This window comes from Rana temporaria, chromosome 1 (assembly GCF_905171775.1).
Source record: "Rana temporaria chromosome 1, aRanTem1.1, whole genome shotgun sequence".
NCBI classification, from domain to species: Eukaryota; Metazoa; Chordata; class Amphibia; order Anura; family Ranidae; genus Rana; species Rana temporaria.
In genome coordinates this window covers 572,809,835-572,837,289 of record NC_053489.1, presented here as the reverse complement: position 1 = coordinate 572,837,289, position 27,455 = coordinate 572,809,835, and the positions used below count along the sequence as shown (strand labels likewise).

General features: G+C 42.1%; 1 protein-coding gene across 3 annotated transcripts in view; it reads right to left on the bottom strand.

Annotated features, from left to right (window-relative positions):
• SGCZ (sarcoglycan zeta) overlaps positions 1-27,455 on the bottom strand; it is a 1,301,913-nt gene that overhangs the window by 246,475 nt on the left and 1,027,983 nt on the right. For all 3 annotated transcript variants that reach the window (XM_040334675.1, XM_040334676.1, XM_040334677.1), the window contains one exon: positions 12,268-12,369. In XM_040334675.1, the coding sequence (XP_040190609.1) occupies positions 12,268-12,369 (102 nt within the window). The remainder of the gene's footprint in view (positions 1-12,267; positions 12,370-27,455) is intronic.

Below are 27,455 nucleotides of genomic sequence, written 5' to 3'. Positions count from 1 at the left end.
TGTTCTGTGCTTCATAGATATGCACCCCTTCACCGGCAGGATTAGGGAACCCCCAAAAATGTTATTCAAAGAATTTTGGCATTTTAATGTTCTGCTTTAGGAATGCAGTTCGCTCACAAAATGTCCCCATAGACTGGTATACAGGGAGAAACTGCAAATCCTGGAGGGGTTTGGAAAACAGAGGGCTGGCTAAAGACTCCATTTTGTGTTCTGAGAAAATTCTGAGATAATGAGGCAGTGAAAGAGACACAGATGTGATCTGAGGGACTTCTGTTACCCACGGAGGGGATCCATCCAGCCACAGTTACAGAGGTCAGTATGTTGATCCTTCCACAGCTCCATAGGTCAGTGTGCTGATCTTGCTTTGGTTTCAGGAGTCAGACGGTGACGGGACATCCCATCTGAAAGAGATCCCAGCTACATCCCTAGGGGTCCCTGAGGGTGTGGGCCGATGTGGTTATAAGGTGGCCAGTCAGGCCTTTCGGGGAACTGGTCACTTGAGCCTTTGGTTGCAGGATGGGTGAATGGGTGTTTGTCCATCTTTAAAGACACAGGGCGAGATCCACAAAGAAGTTACGCTGGCTTATCTATTGATACGCCGCGTAACTTCTAGTTTGCTCCGGCGTATCTTTGTTTTGTATCCACAAAACAAGATACGCCTGAAGCTGGGCTAGATCTGACTGGCGTACGTCTTGGTACGCCGTCGGATCTAAGGTGCATATTTACGCTGGCCGCTAGGTGGCGTTTCCGTCGATTTCCGCGTTGAGTATGCAAATTAGCTAGATACGGCGATCCACGAACGTACGTCCGGCCGGCGCATTTTTTCACGTAGTTTCTGTGAGGCTTTTTTTCGGCGTATAGTTACCCCTGCTATATGAGGCGTATCCTATGTTAAGTATGGACGTCGTTCCCACGTCGAATTATGAAAATTTTACGTTGTTTGCGTAAGTCGTTCGCAAATAGGGCTTTGCGTAGAATGACGTTCACGTCGTAAGCATTGGCTTGTTTCGGGTTCATTTCGAGCATGCGCACTGGGATACCCCCACGGACGGCGCATGCGCCGTTCAGAAAAAACGTCATTTACGTCGGGTCAAGACGTATTACCATAAAACACGCCCCCGTCTCATCCATTTGAATTGCGCGCCCTTACGCTGACACTAGTTACACTACGCCGCCGTAACTTACGAAATACACTGTAAGAAATACGCTGTAAGTAAATACGCGCTTCGTGGATCTGGCCCACAGTAGTCAAGCAACATTGCCTCACCAGTGCCCACATTTGTAGGAATACTTGTACCTTGCTGAACAGTCACTACATTATATTTGCCTATCAGGATGCTGCTAGCATCCCAAGTCCCACTTTGCCTATCAGAATACTTTCAAGCAAACCTTTGTTTATCCTGCTCAACAAAACACCAAATGCACCAATGCTAAGCTAGCCGAAGATCATGGCTATCCCCCTTGTGAGGACCATTTCTGTTACTCCAGTATCAGTAATTTTGTGATCCCAGTGACTATCTTAAAAAGGGAAATATGACGTTAATTTTTAAAGTAATAAATTGCATTTGTGGGCTATTGCCACAAATGCCTGGGTCTGTGATTTCAGGATTTGAGGAAACACTGATCGGTGTAAAGTCAGTTCCCCTTAATGCCTAAGTTAATAGGCCTTTTGAAGTCTGCATTTTGGATTTTATTAACTCTATTAAAGACCATAGTTTGCCATTCTTGACTATTGAGTTACCAGATCACTCTTTGATTGTTGATAGTCTCTCAGTAAACAAACTTCCTGTTTACTACATTTGTGTCTGTTTTACTGTGTTTGAAAGTACACTGTTTGCTAGGTATGCCAGAGGGGCTGAGAGGCAGAGTAACGGACTGAATAATCTTAAGCAAGATATAAAAATAAGATAATAATATATATTAATATATATATATATATATATATATATATATATATATATATATATATATATATATATATATATATATATATATATATATATATATATATATATATATATATATATATATATATATATATATACAGGGCTTTTTTTCAGGGGGATCTTGGGGGAACTCAGTTCCACCACCTCTGGCTCAGACCCTTTGGTGCCTGCTCACCACAATCACTTGTAAACACAGAAGTCTGGTTTCTGTGTTTACAAGTGACAGCTTTGTAACCCCCTGAACTCTGCACTCTGCATGTAATGCATCCTGGTATTTAATGCCCCTTTAAGACCCTTCTACTGTTTGTGAAATCTGAACGGGTCGTGGTTGAGTTCCTGCACCTATTTTCTGAGAAAAAAAGCTCTGTATATATATATATATATATATATATATATATATATACACACACACACATACATACACAAATAATATGCCCATATTTATAATTAAATATGTCTGAATATGTTCAATTTTTTAACTGTGTAGTAAAACAAATACTAGACACTAACAATGAATTTTAAGTTCAAAGTAAAAGTATAGCCTATCTAATACTAATTGCCAGAAAACTCTCTGTGAAAGCCTTAACTTCCATTTGAATATTCTTAGCAACTGTTTTTTTTTTCTATAATAGCAATTTCTATTTTAGTGCTAGTGAACATAACATAAATTACCTTACATCATTCTGCAGAAGAAACAGGTTGCACTATTGGTTTTCCTGTCAATACAATTGTATGTGACAGTAAATGGTAATTAGAGCATATTTTCCCTAGGTTTATAGTCATATTCTAGACAGTTTTCTGCAATCACTTAAATAACAGCACCATCAATAAATGCATTAACATCTTCCAAAACCATTTTATGGGCACTATTTTATCACTTATTGTAATAATGCTGCATTATTTATTATGTTTTCAGAAATGTTTTTTTCTTAATAACCTGGGCGAGCCTTTTCGTTACTATATTACATGTATTGCTCAGCTTAGCTATATGACTAAAAAAGAATGCTTAGCAATTACAATATTTCCTGCTACCATGACCCAACAAACGTATCCTGCAGAGCAGCATGCTACTTTTGTATACCTATTGTATGGAATAAACATCTACAGCTACAGTACAGTAACAATGATTTAAATTGTTCTCTTTCAGCTAGGCTTATGATTAATTATAATGATTAATACCACCAAAAAAATTGTGTTATACTGACCTTACACAATACTGTATGTTTACTAAAATCAGTTACGCATAGATATGCCTAAGATCCGACAGGTGTAAGTGACTTACACCGTCGGATCTTAGGCTGCAATTCCAGGCCGGCCGCTAGGTGGCGCTTCCGTGTCTTTTACACGTTGAATATGCTAATGAGCATTTACGCCGATTCAGAAACGAACGCCCGCCCGTCGTTTTTTTTCCGGCTTTTTCCGGCGTATAGTTACCCCTGCTAAGTGAGGCATATCCTATGTTAAGTATGGCCGTCGTTTCCGCGCCAAGTTTTGAATTTTTACGTCGTTTGCGTAAGTCGATTCAGAATACGGCCAGACGCAAGTTGCGCTCACGCCGAAACCAATGACGTCCTAGTGACGTCATTTGGAGCAATGCACGCTGGGAAATTTAGCCGGGTGGCGCATGCGCAGTTAAATCGGCGCGGGGACGCGCCTGATTTAAATAGTACACTCCCCCTAGCCGCGGAATTTGAATTCCACCGGGGATTTACGATACGCTGCCGCAAGTTTTGAGGTAAGTGCTTTCCGAATACAGAACTAGCCTCTAAAACTTGCGCCGGCGGATCGTAAATCAGATAGATTACGCGGATCTAAAGATCCGCTAATCTGAATCTACTCCACAGAGCTGTAACTCGGCTCGGGTGCCCCCATAGCAAGCTTCTTGCTGTGGGGCCACTCAACAGGAGCAAGGGGCCAGAAGCACTGAAGAGGGACCCGAGAAGAGGAGGATATGGCCTGCTCTGTGCAAAACCATTTCACAGACCAGATAAATATAACATGTTTGTTATTTTTAATTAAAAAACAAGACTTTACAATCACTTCAAAACATGTTTTTAAAATTACAGGTTTCTAGACAAAACAAATCTTACAATTTATTCCTGCCACAACTCTATTCCACAGTGGATATATCTCCAGGTACATCACTATCTAAATGATCATCTTCTGCTTTACAACACCAAACAGTCTTTTAAGAACACATGCCTAGGAGAAAACCTTATCTCCTGGATATATACTAGGACTACTATAAAATTTAGATGAGAAAGAAGTTATCCTCAAAATATCAGATGACATATGATTTAAGCCATGGCCAGGAGACCAAATCCAAGATTATGACACATGAATACAGAGTACCAAATATTCTTCACAAGGTAAATGGATAAATTCCTGATATGTTGTGGCGCTGTCAAAAGGACAAAAGTACAATGTTACATGTATTATGGTCTTGCCCGAACATTAAAAATTCTGGAAAAAGTAAATATTACTAAAGGTCTTGGGGGTTACCTTTCCACTTCCACCAGAATTCTGTTTTTTTGTTTTTATATTACTGCCCACCCCTGCTCTACATCCCATAAATCTCTCCACAGACATCTAATCAATGTGGCTAGGGCCATCATCCCCAGACACTGGAGCTCCACTTAAATTTCTTCATTAAAATAATGGATGAACCAGGATAATTAACATATTTAAAGGCGTATAACACGCACAGGCGTATAACACGCACCCTAACTTTAACCACTTGTCCCTTTTTGCGATTCGGCACTGCGTCTCTTTAACTGACAATTGCGCGGTCATGCGATGTGGCTCCCAAACAAAATTGGCGTCCTTTTTTTCCCACAAATAGAGCTTTCTTTTGGTGGTATTTTATCACCTCTGCGTTTTTTTTTTGCGCTATAAACAAAAATAGAGCAACAATTTGGAAAAAAATTCAATATTTTTTACTTTTTGCTATAATAAATATCACCCAAAAATATATATTTCAGTTTTTTTTTTCAGTTCAGTTTAGGCCGATACGTATTCTTCTACCTATTTTTGGTAAAAAAAACGCAATAAGCGTTTATCGATTGATTTGCGCAAAATTTATAGCGTTTACAAAATAATTGATAGTTTTTATTGCATTTTTATTAATATTTTTTTTTTACTACTAATGGCGGCGATCATTGATTTTTTTCGTGACTGCGACATTATGGCGGACACATGGGACACTTTTGACACATTTTTGGGACCATTGTCATTTTCACAGCAAAAAGTGCTATAAAAATGCACTGTGAAAATGACAATTGCAGTTTAGGAGTTACCACTAGGGGGCGCTGTAGGGGTTAAATGTGACCTCATATTTGTTTCTAAATGTAGGGGGCGGGGCTGGACGTGTGACATCATTGAACAGACGATCAATGACACTGCCACAACGAAGAACAGGCAATGTGTATTTACACACATCTCTCCCTGTTCTTCAGCTCCGGTGACCGATCGTGGGACACCGGCAGCGATCGGCTGGGCTTAAAGAATCACGTACAGGTACGTGATTGTGCCCAGCCGTTCCATTCTGCCGACGTATATCGTGAAGGGGTCCTTAAGTGGTTAAGGGGGAAGTTTCAGGAAAGAAACTTTCCACAGCCCGCTGCATATAACACGCAGGCACAGTTTACCCTCTATTTTCAGGGTAAAAAAGTGAGTGTTGTACACCAATAAATAATTAAACCCATTCTAAAGAAAAACACCCTCGACCCCAAAGACCCAAACCATTGTCGACCCATAACAGGCCTAAACATTCTCTCCAAGGTAATGGAGAAAGCAGTAGTGCAACAGCTACAACATCATTTAGACACCCACAAACTACTGGATCCACTTAATTCGGGTTTCCGTCCTGGTCACGGGACAGAAACAGCACTTCTCAAAATATGGGATGACGCTCTCGAAGCAGCAGACGAAGGCGAATCTTGTCTTCTGGTACTGTTGGACCTGAGTGCAGCTTTTGATACAGTAGACCACAAATTGTTGCTGACTCGCCTAGCTGAAGTAGCTAGTGTGGCAGACTTGGATCTACTCTGGATCTCCTCCTTTCTGGAAAACCGATCACAGATAGTGAAACTAGGTCCTTTCACTTCTGAAAAACGCACAGTGTCATGCGGAGTCCCTCAGGGGTCACCCTTGTTGCCCGTACTATTCAATATTTATCTCCGCCCTCTCCTAGAAACCATCAGTAACCAGAATTTACTCTACCATTCCTACGCGGATAACACCCAACTCTACTTTCGTATCAGCAACAAAAAGGATCATTATCTCGGACTAGAGAAATGCCTTACTTTGATAGAAAATTGGATGACGGAGAGTTACCTTAAACTCAAGGGCTCAAAAACAGAACTTCTTCTGTTCCACGCCAACCAAAGAGACTTGCTACGACAACATGGACACCCCCGCCCATTTTGGGACAAACCATCACCCCTAGCACCAAAGTCAAAAGTCTCTGAGTCATTTTTGACTCCGACATGACAATGGATGCACAAATAAGTTCAGTAGTCAGCGGATCCCACCATCTGCTGTGCCTGCTACATAGACTCATTCCCTTTATCCCAAAAGAAGACATAGCAGTTGTAGTGGGAACGATAATCAACTCCAGACTCGACTATGCAAACGCCCTTTACCTCGGACTCCCGAAGTACCAAATCGCCCCGTCTACAAGTCGTCCAGAATACAGCGGCACAACTTGTAACAGGAAAAAACCCTGGGAATCAATCTCTCCCTCCCTTAGGTCCCTCCACTGGTTGCCCGTAAAAGACAGAATTACATTTAAGGCACTATGCCTGACGCACAAATGTGTTCAAGGAACTGCGCCCCAATATCTATGTGAAAAATTTAAATGACACAACCCCAATCGCGTTCTCCGATCTACTAACCAAAATCTACTCCACATACCCAAGGCCCTCTACAAGTCCAAAGGAGAACGAAGATTTGCAGTCCAAGGACCTAGACTGTGGAACGATTTACCAACCAGCATTCGAACGGAAGTGAATCACCAGGCCTTCAGAAAAAAACTCATAACCCATCTATTCTGAAGAAAAAATATAGTAGGAAATGGATACCAAGCGCCCTGAGGCAATTCAGTTTGCATGTGTTGCGCTATACAAGTTTTTCACTCACTCACTCACAGTATATTTGTGAAATGAAGAATAGTGTATTCTGAAAAAGACAGACTTGATACTTTCAACACTGTGTGGTACTGCTGGAAATACAGTAAGCCAGACTGTAGCCTCATCCTGATGTGCACATGGGGAAGTAAATGTTATTTAACTGTTAAACTTTTGATTCTGTACATTTTTTAAGGTTGGCAGGTAATTTAGTGTGACTATGTGCCTATCTGTGAATAAAACAATATACGCAACTATCACTTTAAGTATATTTCATATGAAAATATTTGAGGGAACATGTCTTTAAATAACTGTATTAAAGAGATCAGGTTGATGTAAATGTTTTTATGCGTCCATGTTGCTAAGGATCTTGTTTTATTTCTATACTTTGTAAAGATACATATGCAGACTTTGCTTCCTCCTTTGCAATGAAATACAGTGGGTGTATATTACTGTTTCACCTCACAATTATATATATATATTTTAAATGAGACAGCCATCTCATTGAGGAAACTTACTGCATGACTCACTGAATAAAATGAGTACAGCTCCTCTATTAAATAAATTTAGTCAACATTAACTTTGTAAAGTGAGCATTTTTTTTGCTAAATGAACAGTTTCTTCTTCTTAAAGCTGAACTCCAGACACCAACCCTTTAATTTAAATATATTTCTCAATAGACACAAAGGATACAAAAACACTTACTGTACACCAAATGCCTTTACAAAATCAGACATTGCCTTATAAATGTTGCAGTGACATCATCCCTGTGCTACAGATAATTTGTGCAGAAAACAGAGCAGAGAGAACAGACCCACCTACTACGCTCTGACTAAAGAAAACAAGAGGAGTGGGCAAATACAAGAAAAGTCATCCAGCAAAAGAAGAAAGAGCAGTAGTGGCCGGTCTTTAATACAGGAAGCTCCTGCACAAAAGAAAAGTTCACTACAAATTACTGCATGGATTAAAAAGGAAATAAACAAAGTGCACCAATATTCATGTAACAATATACATGCTTCTTCTACTTAGACCATATTTGTTTATACCAGCATTCCACTAATGAGTGAATTTGCTGGGGGCATAGCACCGTTTTCTTTTAATAACCTCATCTATTGCAGAATGTGATTTACTTTTATTTGCCCACTGTTGCTTCCCGGAGCGATAAAAGACAGCCCTGTAGTCTCTAGTCACAATACCACTTGTAGCTTATAAACAGCTAATTGTCTCACTGTCCCCATGTGACAGTACTGGTCCAATCACCATTTGACATGAAGGTTATTGAAAATATCCAAAAGAGAACATATACAAAGCAATTGCATAGCAAAGCTAAAAGCAGAACCATGACATCTTTGTAGAGTATAAAAACAAGGATGAGTTAGTACAGCACAGGTCATGGTTCACAGAACAGCAAGGTACATATTTAGTCAAGTGTTAGCAAAAGGCCAAAGAACAATAAATGAACAACCAGCATATTGACATCCTACTGTAAAGAACAGACATCCGCGCTGAGTCAAGTAACCTTGTAGCAGGGTGCCATATCTATGAGACCAATGTCATCAGGTCTAACCTGGGTTATAAAAACGTCATAAACCTTGACTGCTATGATATAGGAATCATTAAGGTATTTATATTGGGGTGCCCAGAGTAAATTTTGGTTGGCTAAAACGCTATAGAAGAGGAACAAAAGGGTAGTGAGGAGATAAGAGGGGATAAAAAGATGGGGTAAAAATGAATTAAAATAGGGGAAGGAAATGAAAGGGGGGGATAGAGGATATGTGGAGGGGACCGCTCCTCCAAGATAAACGTGCACCTTTAGAGCCGGTTCACACAGAGGCGACTCGTCAGGCAACTTAGTCACCTGACGAGTAGCGCTCCGCTCTGTACTATGGAACCGTTCTAATAGGAGCGACTCAAGTCACTCCGACTTAGAAAAAGGTTCCTGTACTACTTTGGGATGACTTCAAGGCGACTTGCCTTGACTTCAATACAAAAGTCATTTTGAAAGTCGCCTCTAAAGTCATGGGCAGATCACCTTGCAGAGTCGCTCGGCAAGTCGTGCTGCTCCAGTGTGAACCGGCTTTTACTCACAAATAATCATAATAATAATAATAATAATGATAGTAAAATATAATTGCTATGTTATAGGGAAACTATAGAAAGGTAAGGTGCCCAAGTACTACACTGAAAAATATCAACATCATTTCTGCCCTATGCCTACAGCCTTATATCTATAAATCTGCAATGTAAAAACAATGCTGCTCTCGCAGCTAGTCTCATGAGACTTGAAGATGTCATTACTGTGCTTCTCACTGTTCTTGTTAGAGAGGAAGCTGTTTCATGCATTCTATTGACCTGTGCTTTTTTCCTACCTGCTGCACTATTTATATTCCCCCACTAGTATTTAGACCATCAGTGATCAAATGGACAGCTCTGAAATGAGTATGCAAAGCCCTGAATCTACCAAGATGACCATCTCCACACAGAGATAGTGCAGTAAAAAGACATGGTCAGTAATGGGGAAAATATAAACTGCAGGGAACTTATAGACCAGTGATGGCAAACCTTAGCACCACAGATGTTTTGGAACTACATTACCCATGATGCTCATGCACTCTGCAGTGTAGTTGAGCATCATGGGGAATGTAGTTCCAAAACATCTGGGGTGCCAAGGTTCATCATCACTGCTATAGACAATAGTGAAAACAAATCCTTTGTCTTACGCCTGACCCTTTTGGTCACATCTTCCATAGTTCAGGTTCTCTTTAATTGCAGTGAACCTCTAAGATTAATTTATCAGGTAATCAATCCATTTCTACATATATTACCCTAAGGACTAACACACAAGGGTGTCCAAGATATATTTCACATGCATTTTTATATGCTTGTATAATGCATTTGGCATGTGTACTGTATGTCACATGATTCCCATTTATTCCCATTTACCAGTGTGAGGAAATGAAAGCAAATCACAACCTAATCCCAACAGCCCTTGTATGCTAGCCTTAAAACAGATTCAGTAACATTCTATCAAGAGTTGGAGGATGCAGTTGTGACTGGCTCTGGCATATGTGGCAATCCCCAATGAGGAAGAATCGATGCACAGTGTTATATGGAAGTTGATTTATTGCTGTCAGAGCTGGTAATACAACCAGCACTTTGACAATTGACCTAGTTTGCCCAAGTCCTGCAACTGTAAAAAAATGCAAGAATGTCTGTTCATCTAGAAACTAAAAAGACACACATTTAAAAAATGCGTGTGTTAGAACTAAATATCTGCAACAGCACTAGAGTAGTCTACGATTGTAAGCTCTAACAAGCAGGGCCCTCTGATTCCTACTGTATTCAATTGTATTGCAATTGTACTATCTGCCCTTATTATGTAAAGCACTGTGTAAACTGTTTGCACTATACAAATCCTGTAATAATAATAATATTAATAATATATTCATAGAATTATGCTTATTAACAATAATTATACCAGTGGATGGACCTATATAAAATAGAGGAGTTGGCAAACACATGGAAAATGAGGTTCAATGTAGGAAAATTTAAAGTAATGCTTTTGGAAGATATAAATATAATTGCAAGCTACGTGCTAGGGAGTCAACACCAGGGGGAACCAAAGATGGAAAAGGATGTTGGAGTCCTAGTAGATGACAGGCTCAGCAATAGCATGCAATGCCAAGATGCAGTAAGCAAGGCCAACAGAATATTAGCATGCATTAAAAAGGGTATTTACTCAAGAGACTATAATTCTTCCACTTTACAAAACTCTATGCTATCCAGTTCTGGTCACCAGTCAACAGGAATGATGTGCTGAAACTGGAGAGAGTCCAGAGGAGGACAACAGTCTAGTGAGACTGTGATTTACAGTCACGGCATTTTGGTAAGCAGGCTACTATTCACTAGCCTGATGCACTTCTTGACTCATGGGAAGATTGGAGTCACTAATTTCTTCTCTGACAATCACCTTGATGTATTTTGGATATTAACCCTTCATTCACTTTGGAATCAACTTTTTTATGAACTTATGTAAAGCTGAATGGGACACTGTTTTAGTTTTTTTCTATTCTCACCCTTTTTTCTTTTGATGGTCACATATATTTAAATTTTTTGGGGTATTGATTCTTTAGGATTGCAAATATCTTAATATATTTAATATTTTTTTATTGATTTATTAATTTGGTAACTTAGGGCCAGATTCACAAACGAGATACGACGGCGTATCTACTGATACGCCGTCGTATCTCTGTTTCTAACTATGCGACTGATTCATAGAATCAGTTACGCATAGCTATCCCTAAGATCCGACAGGTGTAATGGACTTACACTGTCGGATCTTAGGATGCAGTACCGCGGCCGCCGCTGGGGGGAGTTCTCGTCGTAAACCAGCGTCGGGAATGCAAATTAGCACTTACGGAGAACCACGAAGCTTTTTCCCTTCGTTAAGTCGCCGTAAGTGTTAGTTTGCTGTCGCAAAGATAGGGTACCTTTTACAAAGTGTAAAGTTAGTACACCATGTAAAAGTGTACCCGTCTTTCCCGTGTCGCTGTCAAATTTTTTTTTATTTATTTTTTTCCCGGCGCAACTCTTTTTTTCCCGACGCAACTTTTTTTTATCCGTCGCGATTCACAAAACCTTGCATCGTAACTTCGCGCAAAGCACGTCGGGAAATTTGCGTCGGGATCATGCGCAGTACATCCGGCGCGGGAGCGCGCCTAATTTAAATGGGACTCGCCCCATTTGAATTGGCCCGCCTTGCGCCGGCCGGATTTAGGATACACCGCTGCAAATTTCCAGGTAAGTGCTTTGTGGATCGGGCACTAACTTGGAAAAATTGCGGCGGTGTAACTTAAATCGGAAAAATTAAGTTGCGCCCGGGCTACGTGAATCTGGCCTATAGTTAGTGCTGCACCTTCTTTTGTTATTTATCTCTTAGAGCTGCACCTTTTGAATGTAAAAATGTGAAACTTCCTTGCACAATCGATGGGGTCAGCAAGTACAGTAGTGTTGATAATTATAAAAAACTATTAGATAGGCATCTTAGAAAAGACAGTATACAGGAATATGGGAATTGAGGCATACCAGGCTAATTATCATGATTTTGTGATGTACCAGTCCAATTGTGATGTGTGCCATTGATATTGCCACTATTTTAAACACTATAGAAATAATCCGTATGATTTGAAACCTACCTTTCGGGACTGTATTTCTTTCACATATAATGGAAGAAGAAATTCAGAAACACCCTCAAGTCGAATTCCTTTTTTAGTAACTCTTAAATTGCCCATGCCATCCTGTAGAGAAAATAATATTATCAATTGTAAGCTTATAAATATAGTTGTCCACCTTTAAACAGACAAAGGATTATTTAAGAAAAACATCTATACCATAGCATAAAAAGCGACACCTTATACGAAGTATCTGGTTCCAGAAGACTCCTAGAAACACAATCTGACATACACCTGATACTTCACAACAGAGAGAAAAAAGCCAGGCATGTCAATATACCACATAATGACCATTTGTATGTGATGCAATATTTAATTTTGTTTCCATATTGACACCACTAGATATATAACTTAGGCTTAAAGCGGAGTTCCAACCACAATTAGCATTTTTTAAATGTATGTCCTTTCATCCTGCGTTTTTATAATATAAATCTGGTCACTTACTATTTTACAATCCGCCGCCGATCCGCATAGATATTCAAAAAATATAGTTTATAAAACTATATCTACACCGTTGTCATTTTGCTTGTGGGCATTGTGAAGCCTACAGGCACTTAGGGCCAGATTCACAAAGGGGATACGACGGCGTATCTCCTGATACGCTGTCGTATCTCTGTATCTATCTATGCGACTGATTCATAGAATCAGTTACGCATAGATAGCCCTAAGATCCGACAGGTGTAATTGTTTTACACTGTCGGATCTTAAGATGCAGTACCGCGGCCGCCGCTGGGGGGAGTTTGCGTCGTAAACCAGCGTCGGGTATGCAAATTAGGAGTTACGCGATCCACGACGGATTTTCGCGTTCGCTACGTCGCTGCTAGTCTAGTTTCCCGTCGCAAATTTAGTCGTCGTTTTGGGTGCCCTAACTTTAGTCAGCAATCGTATTGCTGCCTAAAGTATGGCCGTCGTTCCCACGTCGAAATTTAAAATTTAACGTCGTTTGCGTAACACGTCCGGGAATACAGAAGTACGCTACGCGCGTCGCCGTTCGAAAAAATGACGTCACGGCGCGCAAAGCACAACAGGAATTGTGAAAAGGAGCATGCGCAGTAGGTCCGGCGCGGGAGCGCGCCTAATTTAAATGGCACACGCCCATTTGAATTGGCCCGCCTTGCGCCGGAGGCCGCCGGCGTAGTTTTCATCGCAAGTGCTTTGTGAATCAGGCACTTGCGATGAAAACTTGCGGCGGTGTAACGTATCTACGATACGTTACGCCGCCGCGATTCTACGTGAATCTGGCCCTGTCTTCCTGGAAGTCTTGGATGGGGAGTGATAATTGGACAGCGCACTGCATCCTGGGAAATGATGACACACATTTCCCAGGAGCATTAGAGGGAGATGATGTCAGAATCCTAGGTGGTTTAAAAGGCAGATTTCGTGGGACCGCATAGAAACAGGCATTTCCAGATGAGTAAAAAAATATATATATTTTTTTCTTTTTCAGTCGTAAGCTACAGTTTAAAGCATATAGAACAGTACCCCTTCAAGAAGAGTGGGCAAAATCGGACTTTGAGTAGTACTCAGCACAGGCTGTGACCCTGGGGCATACACGGACGCTACATGCACACAAGGTGTTTGCAAGACGATCTCTGTTACATGGGAGATGCTGTTCCTTTATTGATGGATGGCCTTATGTTTGCCTTTTTGCCTCTGTGAGCTGTCTTTTGCCCCAGCTTTAGGTCCCCTAGTGGATTTTTAAGGGATTCGGTTACCTGCATCTCTATCCCTGACACGTCTTCTTTTGCCTGGGGACTGTAATGTGTATTTGCTCATGTCATTATTGACATATTTGGCCTGGACCTGCGATCATCGATCTCTAAACATATTTTTTGTACTATCTACTACCATCGGTATATATTTCATCTATCATTGGAATCTTCCTGGATGATTATATCCACCGCTGTGTATCAGATTGTGAAAATCATGGCTACATAGTAGCAATAATCCTGTTCATTTCGTCCTGAAGAAGCCCCACGGTGAAACGCGTAGGCGACCTCAATAGGATTCTTTCACTATTCTCTTGTTCTGAATGGTTGTATTGTGATTGTTATCAGTTGCATTCCATTATACTATTGTTAGTGTACATTTTGTAAATTTATGTAATAAAATATATATTTTTTATACTTCCACGAGCCTCAAAGTCCGATTTTGCCCACTCTTCTTGAAGGGGTACTGTTCTATATTCTTATCATTACGGATGCGGCCAATGTGAGTGCTTTCCTTGTGTATCTTGTCTTCCCTCCCTCTCCCTCTTTCCTTTGTCTTTTCCTTTCTGATCATCCCTAGTTTTGTGTTTTTCCTTCCCTTCCCATCCCCCTCCTTCTTTTGTTTTCAATCTACAGTTTAAAGCAAAATAGTTTTTTTGATGGAACCTCCACTTTAAGTTTGAAAAAATGAAAAAACCCTCATCTAAGTATTGCTATCACCCAGATGTCCTTGATCTGTTTAAACTTCTGTAAACTACATATGCTATTTACAAGCCACAAATTCATGATATATTTCACAGGACCTGTTCCCATCATTGCTATGTAATGAAACATTATTAACCCAAAACCCTGTATTCTTTACTGCATCCTAAACATTCTTGTGGGTAAGGAGTGCTTTTGTCCAAGTAACTTTATGGAGGAGAGATGCAAGGCACCAGCCTGTTGCCTACATGGGATGTGTTCCCACATCAGCAGTGTTCCTGTAACTTGCTATGGGGACACATTAAATGTTTCCTATAGCTATGTAGGTGCCAGAGTTAGGAATTTCAGTGTTAGACCCCATAGCCACTATACAACTTTTGTTGTAAGATTTCCTTTAGATTTACCAAAAACATGTAGTGCTAGGGCCTGACTGATTGCATACAAATTTAAACTCTTAGGCCTCGTACACACGATAGGTTAATCAGAGGACAACGGTCTGAAGGACTGTTGTCATAGGTTAACCTATGAAGCTGACTGATGGTCCGTCGTGCCTACACACCATCAGTTAAAAAAATGATTGTGTCAGAACGCGGTGACGTAAAACACAACGACGTGCTGAAAAAAAAAAAGTTCAATGCTTCCAAGCATGCGTCGACTTGATTCTGAGCATGCGTGGATTTTTAACCGATGGACGTGCCTTCTAACGATCGTTTTTTTCCCATCGGTTAGGAATCCATAGGTTAAATTTAAAGCAAGTTGGCTTTTTTTAACCTATGGTTAAATAACCTATATGGCCTACACACGATCGGTTTTGACCGATAAAAACGGTCCTTCAGACCGTTGTCCTCTGGTTAATATGACCTCATATTATATGGTTTTGGTAAAACTGAAGGAAAAAATCCACAGAAAAATTGTATAGTGTGTATCCAGCTTAAGTGTAACTTAAAGGGGTTGTAAAGGTTCATGTTTATTCACCTTAATTCATTCTATGCATTAAGGTGAAAAAACATCTGACGATTACCGGCCCTCCAGCCCCCTGTTTTACTTACCTGAGCCCTGGAAAGGCCCAGGCTTCTGGGCTCTTCTTGGCTCTTCATTAGATAGATTGATAGCAGTGAACCCATTGGCTTGCGCTGCTGTCAATCAAATTTAATGACGCAGGTGCAAGAGGGCGGGGCTGAGTCCTGCAATTGACAGCTATGGATGCCAAAAGCAGGACTCGGGAGCGCACCCACAAGGTAACCCCCTTGGGAGAGCGCTTCCCAGGGGGGGTTATCTGAAGCAGGGAGGAGCCAAGAGAACCACCGAGGGACCCCAGAACAGGAGGATTGGGGCCACTCTGTGCAAAATAAAATGCACAGTGGAGGTAAGTATGACATATTTGTTATTTAAAAAAAAAAAAAAATTGAAGCTTTACAACCCCTTTAAGACTAAGTAATACTGTTGAAGATTTTTTACATCTCTTCTTTATGCTTTGGATCTTTATGACAATAAAGCTCCATGTTTACTGTTGCTAGTCTACTCTCCTATTCTCCTGCCAGGAAACTGCTGCGGTTAACCTTTCCAGAAGCTGTCAGATGTGTGTAAATACAGCCTAAACTAACCCAACACTATCTAAGCTCAACAACAGAGTTTTCACTGAAAATATAAATATTAGTTATAATATCTATTTGTTTAATTTACAGTAGCAACAGGGACACAACTGGGGGGGGGGGGTTGTCTGCAGTGCTGACACTAGCTGGGATTTGGGAGGTTGGATTGAGGTGGATTGACACAGCTGAGCTGCTAAACTGCATTCATACCACTGGCTGTTTTGCGAGCCCACTGATCGCAGAGGAGCCAGGAACTACTTTTATAAATGCAGTTAATGAGTTTTCACTGTTTTTGTTAAGGTTTTCTCCATATAATTCCCATGTGAATCCATACAACTCTGATGTGCATTAACATAAACACATAACTTGCAAGGCTTCCATATGTGTGCATTGCCATAGGAACACAAGTGGAGGGTCATGAAAAGATGGATGTTAGACAACACAGAAATGCTTCAGCAACACAAGCTTAGCATACTATAATTTAGTCAACTTCCCCAAAAACTCACACTGCGTTTTCTCATAATGCTTTGTGTTGCAAGTAGATAAAAAAAGTAAAGCCACAGCTGTATCACAAAAAACATATTGGTAACTTAAATCTCAACTCCAGGAAAAGAAAAAAAAATCTACACTTGTAGTGAACCCAACCATATCATATTTCACCTATAAGACAACAACCCAACAAATATTTAATGCTTGACTGGAAAGGCCTCCTGTGCAAAAATCACCCTTATATTAACCATTTGTTGACCACCTACCTGTAAATGTACGTCATTACTTTGACATTAAATACCAGGGTTATGGCAGCAGCTACAGTAGCTGCCATAACCCTGGTATTATTTACTGTGCAGCAGGTGGTCCTATTTCAGATAAAAGTGGACTCAGCTGCAGGTCCACCATTAGATTACTTTTATAGGGCCACCCTCTCCCCTCCTGCCGCTTTCCAGTGTTTCCCGAGCTTACTGGACCCCCCTTGGTAACCTGGGAAACCATTTGGTGCAGCTGATCATTAGGCATGAAGCTGAGTGTGGGAAAGATAGATCCCACTCAGCTCTAAGCCCTTGGTGGACCGGAGCGATGTCTGAAGCCTCCCAGCCTTAAAGGGATGTTTTTTTTCCCCCCTCTTGCTTCCCTTTTTGCTTTAAAAGGCAAATTAGAGATTTGAGGTATTTGACCCCAGATCTATCAATAAGGAGGACCTGTCATGCTTATTTATATTACAAAGGATGTGTACATTCCTTGTATTAGGAATAAAACTGATCAAAACTTTTTTTAAAGGGACAGTGTAAAAACAAAAAGTAAAACAAATAAGAAACAAAAATACATTTAAAGTGCCATATCCCTGCAAGCTTGCACGCATATGTAAACAATGTTAAAACCACACATGTGAGGCACAAATTCAGAAGATCAAGCCAATAGTCCTTAATCCATTTTATGGATTACCATGGAAGTTTAGGAGATCTTTCCAGCACCTACAGTACAGGTAAGCCTTAATTTGCAACCACTTTAAGGACATTTAGCCCACTTGAATTGAAAATGAAATTACATTTCCACTGAAAAGAGTTGCCCTCACAGGGGTTTTTAACTTCACAAAGCAAGCAACTGAAAATGGTGAGCCACCGGCTCCCTGGTCAGCAGCACAGCTGCTCTATTTGGTCTCTTTTTGCTTTCCAGCAAACACATAATTCCAACTTGGCTGTATAGGTGTTTACCTTGAGACACCACATCTCACAGACAGGGCCGTTTGAAGGAATTTGGGGGCCCCAAGCAAAATGGACATGGAGGCCCCCAAACCCCAGAAACCCCCCCCCCCCCGCACGCAAAGCCTACAGGTACCACAGCATAGCGATACAGTTTACGTTCACCCACACGTTACATAAATAAAAAATGTTTACAGTGCAAATACTGCTGTTGCATATAATGTGCCGCAGCAAACGCGTGTAGCTGAATTGCGAGTGTTCTGCATGGAATGCAGGGGTTAGATATGTCCTGGGGAGAGGGCTAGTGCTAGAGAGGGGAGAGATAGATATGTGCTGGGGGCAGAGGCGGTCGGTGCTCAAATTTGTTTGGGGGGGGGGCGCAAACTGATTCTAAAAAAAAGAAACATCAAATGCAGTCAGTGTGCCCCATCAAATGCAGCCACCGTGCCCCATCAAATGCAGCCACCGTGCCCCATCATATGCAGCCACCATGCCCCATCATATGCAGCCACCGTGCCCCATCATATGCCGCCACCGTGCCCCATCATATGCAGCCACCGTGCCCCATCATATGCAGCCATCGTGCCCATCAAATGCAGCCACCGTGCCCCATCATATGCAGCCACTGTGCCCCATCATATGCAGCCATCATGCCCATCAAATGCAGCCATCGTGCCCATCAAATGCAGCCACCGTGCCCCATCATATGCAGCCACCGTGCCCACCAAATGCAGCCACCGCGCCCCATCATATGCAGCCACTGTGCCCCACCATATGCAGCCACTGTGCCCCACCATATACAACCTCTGTACCCACATGTGCTTGGGGGGTGAGATATGTGCTGGGGGGGAGCTTTGTGAGAGAAAAGATACAATACAAGGGGGATGGGAAGGATATGTGCTGGAGGGGTGTTTTGGGAAGGAAGAGAGGGGTTGTCAAATTTAAAATCTAATTCACACTTCTAACATTGCCTCCCCCCTCCCAGCACATGTCCTCCTAACCCCTCGATCACTCACATGACATCTACCTTGTCCTCCTTTCCAGACAGACAGTCTCCCCCCTCCCTCCTCCATCTACAGTACAGAGCATAATAAAAACTTAGTGCAGACCTGATCAGAGCGTCCCATCTCCTCCTCCTCCTCCTCCTCCTCCTTCTCCTCGTGTGTGTGTTTACAGGACTGAGGAGGGGAGGAGCTTTGATACACTGACTGCTCTGCTCAACTAACGAGAGGGGGAGACTCGTCTCTGCCGGAAATTTTTTTTTTTTTTTTAAAGTAACAGACATCGCTGCGGCCGTAAATCGCTGGGATTAAATATCTGGCCTGCCACACAGCCCAGTCCGCCCCTGCTTCTCTCCCCTCAAACGAAAGCCCCCATTCCCGCAGTGGAACAAACAGGCACCTGCTTGGGGGCCCCTGGCCAGCTCGGGGCCCTAAGCAGTTGCCTGCTTTGCCTCTCTAGTTCCGACGGGCCTGCTCACAGAACCCAGGCTCTGCAGCTCAATGCTGCACAGGTCCGCATTTTTACTTCTTGATAAGAGCCCACCTGATTCCTGTGCTGGGGCATACTTGGCCCCTGACTGAGACCTCCTGTCTCCTGGCTGAACACACCTAAGCCCTGGTAGGAGCCCTGAGCTATCCTCAGGTTAGGCTTATGATGACCCTGCACACCTGTGCACTCACACAGGCTGCAGGCATGCAGCCAAACCTGGACAAAGAACTGTAGGTTTTGTCCCACCCAAAACACTTTGGAACCTTCAAGCGCTAGGCCCAGATCCATATAAAACATATAGTTTTATCACACTTTCTCAGATATGTATTGCTGTATTGTATATTACATGCTGAAGTGAAGAGCAGTTAAGAGAAAATGCTGACATAACTGTCTATGGCTTTGTACTGCCACTTGTCCTAATATTAAGAACATATTACTTAATGAAACTAAGATTAGCTATTTCATCCTAAAATAAAACTACCGTTTCTCAAAATAGGCAACTAAGCATTACCTGAGGTAGTCTATAGAGTGTGCAAGGTTGCATCTCCTACACATGAATACAAAGCTTTTTTAGCAGTATTAAATCTCTGAGCCATCAGAGTGTGAGGTGGACTAGGTGAATATTATGTATTCTAGTCTGTACTTTACAAAGTTATTAAAACATTGGCTGATAATTAAAATACAGATGGAAGGTGTGTTGTTGTATTCTTTGGCCTGATTCTGTCACAGAGCAATTGCTTATATTAGACTGTACAAGTAACCAGTCCCAGTGGATATCTGATTCAGGAGCCATGCAAACATGTCATTGTGAAAAGAAAGCCATCGGCTCTGAACATCTTCAGCAAGGGACACTGGAAGGGAACTTTTCAAAATAGGACAGTTGGTTACAATGTCACATTAATATTCGTGACTGTTCTAGAAAACAGTTACACAGGTTGTATAGTTGATTAAAATCAGCTAAGAGAACATAATTAATCACTAAAACTAAAAGCTATCTGCTGACATATTTTTAGTTGATCGTATGGATCCAAAATATGCTGATGCTGTTATGAGGGAGTTGCAATCAATGGGCCTCACCCTGTTTACCCTGGAGCTCTCATGATTAGGGATGAGCCGAACATCCCCCTGTTCGGTTCGCACCAGAACCTGCGAACACACCAAATGTTCGTGTGAACTTTAGAACCCCATTAAAGTCTATGGGACTCGAACATTTGAAATCTAAAGTGCTAATTTTAAAGGCTAATATGCAAGTTATTGTCCTAAAAAGTGTTTGGGGACCTGGCTCATGCCCCAGGGGACATGTATCAATGCAATAAAAAGTTTTAAAAACTGCAGTTTTTCAGGAGCAGTGAATTTAATAATGCTTAAAGTGAAGCAATAAAAGTGAAATATTCCTTTAAATTTCGTACCTAGGGGGGTGTAAAGTATGCACGTGAAATAGCACATGTTTCCCGTACTTAGAACTGTCTCTGCACAAAGTGTAATTTCTGAAAGAAAAAAAGTCATAAAAGTCAAAGGCTATAATGAATTGTCGGCTCCCGGCAATTCAGAGAGAATTCATTTATAAAAAATAAAAAAAAGCATGGGGGTCCTCCCAAATTCAATTACCAAGCCCTTCAGGTCTGGTATGGATATTAAGGGGAACCCCGCCGTCAATTAAAAAAAAATGACGTGGGGTCCCCCCCCCCCCCAAATATCCATTCCAGACCCTTCGGGTCTGATGTGGATTTTAAGGGGAACTCAATCCCAAATAAAAAAAAAAAATGGTGTGGAGTTCCCCCAAAAATCCACACCAGACCCCTTATCCGAGCACGTAACCTGGCCGGCCGCAGAAAAGACGAGAGAGCGCCCCCCCCCTCCTGAACTGTACAAGGCCACATGCCTTCAACATGGGGAGGATGTCCCTATGTTGATGGGGAAGAGGGTCTCATCCCCACAACCCTGGCCGGTGGTTGTGGGGGTCTGCGGGCGGGGGGCTTATCAGAATCTGGAAGACCCCTTTAACAAAGGGGACCCCCAGATCCTGGGCCCCCCTATGTGAAATGGTAATGGGGTACATTGTACCTCTACCATTTCACGAAGGAAGTGTAAATAATTGTAAAAAAAACACACACACACACACACACACACCGTGGAAAAAAGTCCTTTATTAAAAAGAAAAAAAAATGCAGCTGTGGTAATCCATTCTCGTTCCAAGGGGCTCCAACGTTGTTGGTATCCAGCGACGGGTGATCTCTTCTCCATCTGGGTCCAGCGATGAGAAGATCCATCCAGGTAAGGGATCCAAAGCGCAGCATCGCCGGCCGCCTGTCTCCACCGGAGACAGCCCGGCGAATGACGCGGCTGGAGCTAGTGACATTTCTTAGATAGGTGAGGCGGGTCCACCCGTCACGTGACCCTGCCCCCTCTGATGCAAGGGGGAAGCCTGGGCTTCCCCAGTGACGTAGCAGAGGGTGCGTCAGAGGGGGCGGGGTCGTGTGATGGGTGGCCCCGCCTCAACTATATAAGAAATGTCACTAGCTCCAGCCGCGTCATTCGCCGGCCTGTCTCCGGTGGAGACAGGCGGCCGGCGATGCTGCACTCTGGATCCCTTACCTGGATGGATCTTCTCATCGTTGGACCCCAGAGGAGAGGAGATCACACGTCCCTGGATTCCGACAACGTTGGAGCCCCTAGGATCGAGAGTGGATTACCATCGCTGGATTTATTTATATTTCTTTTTAATAAAGGACTTTTTTCCACGGTGTGTGTGTTTTTTACAATTATTTACACTTCCTTCGTGAAATGGTAGGGGTACAATGTACCCCATTACCAATTTGCATAGGTGGGGCAGGATATGGGGGTCCCCTTTGTTAAAGGGGTCTTCCAGATTCTGATAAGCCCCCCGCGTGCAGACCCCCACCGGCCAGGGTTGTGGGGATGAGGCCCTTGTCCCCATCAACACATGTGGCCTGGTACGGTTCAGGAGGGGGGGCGCTCTCTCGTCCCCCCTCTTTTCTGCGGCCAGGTTACGTGCTCGGATAAGGGATCTGGTGTGGATTTTTGGGGGAACTCCACGCCATTTTTTAAAAAAAATTGGGGTGAAGTTCCCCTTAAAATTCATACCAGACCTGAAGGGTCTGGAATGTATATTTGGGAGGAACCCCAAGTCATTTTTTTTTAAATTGACGACGGGTTCCCCTTAATATCCATACCAGACCTGAAGGGCCTGGTAATTGAATTTCGGGGGACCCCTACGCTTTTTTTTTTTTTAATGAATGAATTCTCTCTGAATTGCCGGGAGCCGACAATTCTTTATAGCCGCGAGTCATTTTTAAATGACTTTTTTTCTTTCAGAAATGACACTTTGTGCAGAGACAGTTCTAAGTACAGGAAACATGCGCTATTTCACATGCTAACTTTACACCCCCCAGGTACGAAATTTAAAGGAATATTTCACTTTTATTGTTTCACTTTAAGCATTATTAAATTCACTGCTCCCGAAAAAACTGCAATTTTTAAAACTTTTTTTGTGTTGATACATGTCCCCTGGGGCAGGACCCAGGTCCCCAAACACTTTTTAGGACAATAACTTGCATATTAGCCTTTAAAATTAGCACTTTAGATTTCTCCCATAGACTTTAACAGGGTGTTCCGCGGCTTTTCAAATTTGCCGCGAACACGCCAAATTGTTTGTTGTTCGCCGAACAGGCAATGTTTGAGTCGAACATGAGTTCTTAAATGTTAAGGACAGTCCTAAATATACATAGGTAGATTAAAGTACAATGGATTAACTTTAGGGCGGCGTAGCCTAGCCTGTTTAGGCTACACCGCCGTAAATTAGCTAGGCTAGTAGTGATTCTCAATCTACTTACCTGCTAATATACGGCGGCGTAGCCTAAAGCGGGCGAGCGTAAGGGCGCCTAATTCAAATTGGTTGGAGGGGGGCGTGTTTGCTACTGTGCATGCGCTGGGCGCCTACATTTCCCAGTGCGCATTGCGGCTAAGTATGCCGTACGGGCCCATTGATTTCGACGTGGACGTAAACGACGTAACTCCCGATTCGCGGACGACTTACGCAAACGACGTAAAAAATTCGAACCTCGCGGCGGGAACGGCGGCCATACCTTAACATTGTTATTCCACTTCATAGGTGGAATAACTTTAGGCCGCCTAAGGCCTTACGGAAACTACGTAATTCGACTGCGGCGGCCGCGCATACGTTCGTGAATCGGCGTACAAGCTCATTTACATAATCTACGCCGGCCGCAATGGAAGCGCCACCTAGCGACCATCAGAAACATTGCAATCTAAGATAGGACGGCGCAAGCCGTCCTATCTTAGATATGTTTAAGTGTATCTCTGTTAGAGAATACACTTAAACATAGGTCGGTGCAGATTCAGAGTTAGGTCGGCTTATCTGTAGATAAGCCGGCCTAACTCTTTCTGAATCTACCTAACAGTATGTACTAGGGGTGCAACGGATCGTCACCGATCCGTGATCCGAACGGGTCACCCCGTTCGGATCGGCACACTCTGCGATCCGCGGAGCGCTCCGGAGCCTCGGCCTAGGAAAGTCCCCGGCTTCAGCCTAGCTCCGGAGCGGCGGCCATCTTGCTCCACCCAGTGTGCTTGCCAGTGCACAGTGTGACATGCCTCCCCGCCTCAGCGTGCTGACTTGTAGTCAGTGTGATGAGGCGGGGAGGCGTGTCACTCTGTGCACTGGGCTCTGGCAAGCACACTGGGTGGCTCTGATCCGTTTTTGTATCCGTTGCACCCCTATCCAGGAGGAATCGGTATGGAATCTCTCCAGCTTGCTCTGTTACCCTGCTCTGTTACCCAGAATGCACTCTGACTCATGCTTGTGTTAATATTTTTGGTTACAGGCATAATGACCCTCTATTGCAGAAGTAGGCAAATGTACAGTACATCCTCTAGTTGTAGAACAACAAGTCCAATCATGCCTCTAGAATATGTTAAAGAAAAGCTGTTGTTTTGCCCTAAATGTGCAAGCATAGGTTTGCTTTAAAGGCTATGTTCACCTTTAAAACAAATATTAAATCACATGATTTTGCATTTATTATTATTTTTTTTTTTAAATGAGCCTGCAGAGCATTGCACTTGCCTTCAGCAGATCGCAGGTGCAATGTCAGGCTCTGGTTTTGTGCCGTATTCCCATTGGGCTCTCTGTTACAAGATTAGAGGAAGAATGAATGAACTACAAGCGTGCTGAATAATGCACTTGCAGCCAATTCAAACTACAAGCATGTCTGCAGACTAAAGTTATTTTCATCACAAAATGGAGCTTAAATACAGTATATGTAAATCTGACGGACTGTTTACATGTTAAATTTTAAAAGCCGCAGCAAACCTGCTGACCTCACATGCTTGCTAATGTGACAGAACAACTCTGATATTCACATTTACAGTTGTGTTCAAAATGATTCAACCCCCCAATGCTGTAAAGGGTTTTAGGGAATTTAGTGTACATTTGTAATTGTATTCAGAATGAAATCTTACAAGGACTTCTTAAAGAACCATATGCAACTAAAATGACATCAATTGGTTTTGTAATACAGTAGTAAATGTTTATTTTGTGAATTCTTCATTTACACAATTATTCAACCCCTTAAAGACTACCACTCTGAAGAACAGAGGTTCATTGAAGTGTTTTCAATCAGGTATTGAAAACACCTGTGGATGTCAGGGAGCAGCAATAAAGCCTAATAAGCACCAATCAGGCAGCTTTAAAATGACTGTGATACTCAGCTCCTTCTAGACATTTACTGGTGTGGTTACAAACATGGTGAAGTCAAGAGAATGGTCCAGGAAGACAAGAGAAGATGTGATTACTCTTCACAGGAAGGGCAATGGCTATAAGAAGATTGCAAAGATGTTAAACATACCAAGAGACACCATAGGAAGCATCATTCGCAAATTCAAGCCAAAGGGCACTGTTGAAACGCTACCTGGTCGTGGCAGAAAGAAGATGCTGACTTCGACTGCTGAGCGCTACCTGAAGCGTAGAGTGGAGAAAAGTCCCCGTGTGACTACTGAGGAACTGACAAAAGATTTGTCAGTTGTGGGTACTGAAGTTTCTGCTCAGACAATACGGCGCACACTGCGTAATGAAGGCCTCCATGCCAGAACTCCCAGGTGCACCCCTTGCTGTCTCCAAAGAATAAGAAGAGTCGACTGCAGTATGCAAAAATCATGTGGACAAACCACAGAAGTTTTGGGATTGTGTTCTGTGGACTGATGAAACAAAATTAGAAGTGTTTGGGCCCATGGATCAACGCTATGTTTGGAGGAGGAAGAACAAGGCCTATGATGAAAAGAACACCTTGCCTACTGTGAAGCATGGCGGGGGGTCAATCATGCTTTGGGGCTGTTTTGCTTCTGCAGGTACAGGGAAGCTTCAGCGTGTGCAAGGTACCATGAATTCTCTTCAGTACCAGGAGATATTGGATAACAATGTGATGCAGTCCGTCACAAACCTGAGGCTTGGGAGACGTTGGACCTTTCAACAGGACAATGATCCCAAGCATACCTCCAAGTCCACTAGAGCATGGTTGCAGATTAAAGGCTGGAACATAAGAATGTGACTGAACTGGAGGCTTTTGCCCATGACGAATGGGCGAAGATACCCGTAGATCGCTGCAAGACACTTGTGTCAAGCTATGCTTCAAGTTTAAAAGCTGTTATAACTGTAAAGGATGTTGTACTAAGTACTAAGATTGAATGTCAATTGGGGGTTGAATAAAACTGATAATGATGTGAGCACAGAAAAGACATTTGTGGTTATTTCATTATAAATGTTATGTTATATTTGTCTGACCTACACGTGCCTCTTTGATTTAATTGTAAGCAGGATGACTGAATGATCAAAATCAATGTCAAACTGGGCAAAACAATCAATTTCAGTGGGGGTTGAATAATTTTGAATACAACTGTAACTAAATCTGAAAATCAGAGGTGTTCTGTCACATTAGCAAATAGCAAGAATGTAAGGTTTGCTGCTGCTTTTAAAATTTAACATGTAAACAGTCCGTCAGATTTACATATACTGTATTTAAGCAAATAAGCTCCGTTTTTGTGATGAAAATAACTGAATCTAAAACTCTGTTGGATGTAACAAGATTAGTCTTTTTTTTTCTTTATTGCTGATCCGAAAAATTATCCGATCCGTGACTCCTGATCCGAGGATCGATCCGATCCGTGAGTTTTTTGATCCGTTGCACCCCTAGTATGTACAGTAATTTACTAATTTGTTGGGATTATTTATTAGGATTAAGGGCAGTCCTAAATATATGTAATTTACTCATTTGTTGGGATTCTTTATTATGATTTCTACTTATTTTTTCTATAAATAAATGTGAATAATCAATTTCATGCTTAATGTGTGCCAATCAGATGCATTTTTAACCACTTCCTTACCGGCCCTATTCTGGCACTCCTCTCGTACATGTAAAAATCATGTTTCTTTTGATAGAAAATTACCCAGAACCCCCAAACATTATATATGTTTTTTTAGCAGACACCCTAGGGAAAAAAATGGCGGCCGCTGCAACTTCTTTTCTCACACCGTGTTTGCGCAACAATTTTTCAAACACCTTTTTGGGGAAAAAAACTGTTTAATTAAATAAAAAAAAAAAGTTAGCCCAATTTTTTTGTATAATGTGAAAGATGATGTTACGCTCAGTAAATAGATACTCAACATGTCACACTTATTTATTACGTTTTGTTTTTTTTTACACTTTTTTTTTATCACTTTTATTCCTATTACAAGGAATGTAAACATCCCTTGTAATAGGAAATGTTCATGACAGGTCCTTTTTATGGAGAGATGTGGGGTCAATAAGACCATGCATCTCTCCTCCAGGCTGGAAAGCATGAATAATTCACAATCTCATGCTTACCATCTGCAAATGCAGCTTTGTTTACAACCACGGCCCGGTCCTGATGTCATAATGTCACGCCCG